The 5,619-nt window shown below is 49.3% G+C and overlaps 1 protein-coding gene across 1 annotated transcript; it reads left to right on the forward strand.

The window, feature by feature from the left end:
- The first annotated feature begins 3,784 nt into the window (after positions 1 to 3,784).
- On the forward strand, positions 3,785 to 5,235 carry LOC129151746 (uncharacterized). Its single transcript, XM_054727643.1, has 3 exons — positions 3,785 to 3,933; positions 4,177 to 4,495; positions 4,763 to 5,235. The coding sequence occupies exons 1-3, from the start codon at positions 3,793 to 3,795 to the stop codon at positions 5,233 to 5,235; spliced, it is 933 nt and encodes a 310-aa protein (XP_054583618.1). The 5' UTR covers positions 3,785 to 3,792.
- The last annotated feature ends 384 nt before the right edge of the window (positions 5,236 to 5,619 follow it).

Consider the following 5,619-nt stretch of genomic DNA (forward strand, 5'->3'; position numbering starts at 1 on the left):
TGTATCATTGGCAAATATGTTCTTCCATACAGTAGGTTGTCTTTTCATTTTGTTGATGGTTACCTTTTGTGCAAAAACTTTTTAGATTTACTCCCATTAATTTATTTTATCTTTTGTTCTCCTTGCCTGAGGAGATATGTCAGAATAAAAATATTTCTATGGTAAGTACCCAAGATCTTACTGCCTATGATTTCTTCTACTATGTTTGTAGTTTCAAATTTATCATTTAAGTTTTTTATCCATTTGGAGTTTATTCTTGTGTTCAGTGTGAGAAGTTGGTCTAGTTTTAATTTTTTGCAGTTTTCTGTCCAATTTCCTCAACACCATTAATTGAATAGACTTTATTTACCCTACTCTATGTCCTTGTCTCTTTGTCAAGTATTAATTGACCATAAAGACATGGATTTATTTCTGGGCTTTATTCTAATCCATGGATTTATATGTCTGTTTTTATGGCAACGCCATGTTGTGGGGTTACAGTGGCCTTTGGTATACTTTGATACCAAATAATGTGATAGCTCCAACTGTGTTTTTCTTTCCCAAGGTGCTATGACTATTTGGTATCTTTTGTAGTTGTTACAGAAAACCGGAGAAGAACCAAGCAATACTTAGAGATGGAGTTACGTTTATTACGTGTGGGTCCATAGGAAAATGTCTCTCAAACTCTGGGTCCCAACATGGAGGAATGTTCCCTACTTATATGTTTTTACCTTCTTTGTCTCCCAAATATGGGGTGTTTCTGGCCCCCTTTGCAAGTTCCTAAAGAGCCCCTATGTGCTGGGGCCTTGATACTTCAACCAAAGGCTTGGCCAGGTGCCAGCACTGATAAGTGTGTCCGGGGAAGGTTTAATGGCCTCTCTTATTTCGTTATTATTTAAGCAAGCAAGCATCTACAAAAGCCAAATAGCAGGATTAATATTTCAAACAGCAGTTTTTATATAAGATGGATGCTTCAGTTACACATAATTTTTTTGGAATATTTCTTCCAGTTTTGTGAAGTACACTGTTGGTATCTTCATAGGAATTACATTGAATCTATAAATTGTTTTGGGCAGTATAAACATTTTAGTAATAATTCTTCCAATCCACGAACAGAGTATATGATTCCACTTATATATATTTCCTTAAACTTCTTGATTCAGTGTTTTATAATTTTTGAAGTACAGTTATTTTACATGCTTTGTTAAATTTATTGCAGGGTAATTTATTTATTGTGATTACATTTTAAATGGACTTCTTTCCTTCTTTTGCTTTTCTGATATTATTGGCGTATATAAATGCAACTGATTTCTGGATATTTATTTTGGTACCCGCTACTTTACAAAATTCAGATATCATTACTAGTAGTTTTTGATAGAATCTGTAGAGTTCTCTACATAGAGTATCACGTCATTTTCCCATGTGTGTCTACCTGTTGAAATCACATATATGTAGTCTAACTGATGGGATCCTGGATATTGATAGTTTTTCCACGTGTCTCAAGAGAGAGGGCCCCTGAGGCCTTTATCTGTTAGTACTTAGAGACCCCTGCACCCGCGTTAGCAGCTGCTCAGCTTCCCTAATCCATGTGGACCAGGATTGGTGGAGCCCATGCCCTTTCTAGGGACATTAGAGTTTTACCTAATTTCGTCAGAGCTCTGATGGGTAGTCTCAAAGTAAATCTTTGAAAAATTGTGCAAGAATTTCTGTGGGGAAGGACTGCCAGGTTCAGGTGTGCACCTGTGGGACTTGGGCAGGTCCTGCACACTGTTGTCCCAGAGAAGGGCCCATTCCCCTTCCTCCCCAGGGAACCTGTGGGGGCCTCTGCTGCCTCAATGTGTCCCTAGGGCTGATGGTCATGAGACCAGAAAACTGCCAGCCCAATGGTGACAGCGCTCTCCCCTCAGTGGTGACAGTGTGTGTGTCCCCACCGGGGAGGTGGGGCATCTCTGACATGTACTGATATGTGCACCGCCTCTAGATAGACAGTGGTGATGCTGGCCCAGCATCATGAATGCACTTCATGCTCAGGAATGGCACAACTTAAATATAAATAATAAGATTTATTTACTACTTAAACAGGTTATACAATGAAGAAATGAAGGTTAAAAATAGAAGAAAGAAAATAACAAAAGCAAAAACTCCCCAAAACCCCAAAATAATAAAAATCAAAAGATGAAGAATTGATTCACGCTGTGGAGAACAAATAAACAACAAAATAAAAACAGAAAACAAAAGGAAAATTTCAAAGAGTGAGTGTGAAACACGTTTTGCCCTTATGACAGGTTGAGCACATTCAACAAGGGGCCCTTGAGCTGGGCCCTCCACAGGCAGCTCCTCCTCTGAGGCAGGAGCCAGCATGGGCTCCAGGGAGGGTTCTTCATCCAGCGGTGCTGGGGCCTCAGTTTCTTCTGGGGCCGGCCCTGGCTCCACAGCTGCAGCTGGAGAGGCTGCTGGAGGTGGTGAAAGCTCTGGAGGTGGAGATGCCTCCAGCTCTGCATCCTGCTCTTCGGGATGGACTTCCGGTGTGACAGGAGGAGCCGCCTCTGCCTCCTGGGCTGGTGCTGGAGTTGGGAGGGGAGAAAAGATCACCCAGGTGCCTGCATGTCCATCTGTCCCCCAAAGACAGAACACAGCTAGAGCCCAAGACCCCCCACAGGATGTCCCCCCGCTCGCAGTCCGGCAGATGGGTGGTCTGAGGCCAGTCGTTGCTCCTGGCCAGGCTCTGGGGGTGCTCCCTGTGTGTCTGGCAGCAATCTCTCTCCATAATTCACATGGATCTCCCCACCCATTCCACCCCTATCACCCCAACCTCCTTACCCTGGGGCTCTGCCTCCTTGGGTTCCAGGTCTTCCCATATGGTGTCAGTAACAGGCTCATAACGCCTCAGGTAATAGTTGAAAATTAGCATGTGCATGTTGGGACGGAGCAGCTTAGTGGTTGGAGGCCTTTGGAGACTGGATAGCCTCCTTCGAGGCATCCTCCATACAACGGGCCCGGGCTCCCCAGCCGCCCAGGTGGCCACACACACTTCAGGACTGTCCTGGCCCTCAGTGGTGTGGCTCACCGGGCTCTCACTCCTGGACATGGGGAAGGAGTCTTCCTCCACCAGCTGCTCCTCCTTGATCAGGGTTGAGCGCTGCAATAACAGTGAACAGCAGCCACTCAGTAGGCCTCAAGCGTGACCCCCAACCCAACCTGTTCCTGTTCTGGGCAGACCCTCCCCATGTGAACACCCCTTTGCCACCCCCCCTCCACACACACACACACACATATACACACATACACACACACACACACACACACACACACACACACACACGAGCACATGAGGAGGGGACATAGATGTGCCCAGGTGGGATCAGAGTGGTGGCCTCACCAGAATAAACCTCTCTGAGCTTCCCCGTGTTACCTGCGTGTCCCGCCGTGCAAAGGGCCACTGGCTTCGTCTGGACTGAGTCTGGATCCAGCGGCGGGCACGTCGGAATATACTCTCATCACTGCCTCTCTTAAACCCTCGGCCTCGGCACACGGGGAGACAACACGAAAACATGGTGTCCTCTTCAGTGCCTTTATCCGAGTGAGATGGGAAGGGGCAGTTATAGAATGTAGCTGCCTGGTTACCAGGTTCTGTTAGGCTCCATCGTCAGGAAGTGAGGTCACCCCTGGCTCCCCTACCCCGAGCATCTCCTCAGAATGAGCAGTGACCTCACCTCCTTATGATGGAGCCTAACAGAACCTGGTAACCAGGCAGCCACATTCTATAACTGCCCCTTCCCATCTCACTCGGATAAAGGCACTGAAGAGGACACCATGTTTTCGTGTTGTCTCCCCGTGTCCCGAGGCTGCGGCCTCAAGAGAGGCAGCGATGAGAGTATATTCCGACGTGCCCGCCGCTGGATCAGGACTCAGTCCAGACGACGCCAGTGGCCCTTTGCACGGCGGGATCCGGAGGTAACATGGGGAGGCCCAGAGAGGTTTATTCTGGCGAGGCCACCACTCTGATCCCACCTGGGCAGGTCTATGACCCCTACTCATGTGTGTGTGTGTGTGTGTGTGTGTGTGTGTGTGTGTGTGTGTTGAGGGGTGGTGCCAAAGGGGTGTTTACATGGGGAGGGTCTGCCCAGAACAGGAACAGGTTGGGTTGGGGGTCACGCTTGAGGCCTACTGAGTGGCTGCTGTTCACTGTTATTGCAGCGCTCAACCCTGATCAAGGAGGAGCAGCTGGTGGAGGAAGACTCCTTCCCCATGTCCAGGAGTGAGAGCCCGGTGAGCCACACCACTGAGGGCCAGGACAGTCCTGAAGTGTGTGTGGCCACCTGGGCGGCTGGGGAGCCCGGGCCCGTTGTATGGAGGATGCCTCGAGGGAGGCCGACCAGTCTCCAAAGGCCTCCAACCACTAAGCTGCTCCGTCCCAACATGCACATGCTAATTTTCAACTATTACCTGAGGCGCTATGAGCCTGTTACTGACACCATATGGGAAGACCTGGAACCCAAGGAGGCAGAGCCCCAGGGTAAGGAGGTTGGGGTGATAGGGGTGGAATGGGTGGGGAGATCCATGTGAATTATGGGGAGAGATTGCTGCCAGACACACAGGGAGCACCCCCAGAGCCTGGCTAGGAGCAACGACTGGCCTCAGACCGCCCATCTGCTGGACTGCGGGCGGCGGGGAGGGGGGTGGACATCCTGTGGTGGGTCCTGGGCTGTGGCTGTGTTCTGTCTTTGGGGGACAGATGGAAATGCAGGCCCCTGGGTGATGTTTTCTCCCCTCCCAACTCCAGCACCAGCCCAGGAGCCACAGGCGGCTCCTCCTGTCACACTGGAAGTCCATCTTGAGGAGCAGGATGCAGAGCTGGAGGCATCCCCACCTCCAGAGCTTTCACCACCTCCAGCAGCCTCTCCAGCTGCAGCTGTGGAGCCAGGGCCGGCCCCAGAAGAAACTGAGGCCCCAGCACCGCTGGATGAAGAACCCTCCCTGGAGCTCATGCTGGCTCCTGCCTCAGAGGAGGAGCTGCCTGTGGAGGGTATAACTCAAGGGCTCCTTGATGAATGTGCTCACCCTGTCATAAGGGCAAAACTTAATATTTTCCTTTGCTTTTCTGTTTTTCTTTTATTGCTTTTTTGTTCTCCATGCCATGATACAATTTTTCATCTTTTGATTTTCATTATTTCAGGGTATTGGGGAGTTTTTGACTTTATTATTTTCTTTTTCCTATTTTTAGCCTTAATTGCTCCATTGGATAACCTTGTTTAATTAATAAATAAATCTTATTATTCATAGTTTAAGTGTTTCCATTCCTGAGCATGAAGTGCATTCATGATGCTGGGCCAGCATCACCACTGTCTATCTAGAGGCGGTGCACATACCAGCACATGTCAGAGATGTCCCACCTCCCCGGTGGGGACACACACACTGTCTCCACTGGGGAGAGAGCGCTGTCACCATTGGGCTGGCAGTTTTCTGGTCTCATGACCATCAGCGCTGGGGACACAGTGAGGCAACAGAGGCCCCCGCAGGTTCCCTGGGGAGGAAGGGCAATGGCCCCTCCTCTGGGAGGACAGTGTGCAGGACCTGCCCAAGTCCCACAGGTGCACACCTGAACCTGGCAGTGCTTACCCCACAGAAATTCTTACACAA

This window comes from Eptesicus fuscus, chromosome 15 (genome assembly GCF_027574615.1).
Source record: "Eptesicus fuscus isolate TK198812 chromosome 15, DD_ASM_mEF_20220401, whole genome shotgun sequence".
Lineage (NCBI taxonomy): Eukaryota > Metazoa > Chordata > Mammalia > Chiroptera > Vespertilionidae > Eptesicus > Eptesicus fuscus.

Coding starts and splice junctions, on each gene's coding strand:
- LOC129151746 (XM_054727643.1), top strand. CDS start 3,793: ATGTTTTCGTGTTGTCTCCCCGTGTCCCGAGGCTGCGGCCTCAAGAGA. Junction 3,934..4,176: donor TTGCACGGCGGGATCCGGAG/GTAACATGGGGA, acceptor CTGTTATTGCAG/CGCTCAACCCTGATCAAGGA. Junction 4,496..4,762: donor CAAGGAGGCAGAGCCCCAGG/GTAAGGAGGTTG, acceptor TCCCAACTCCAG/CACCAGCCCAGGAGCCACAG.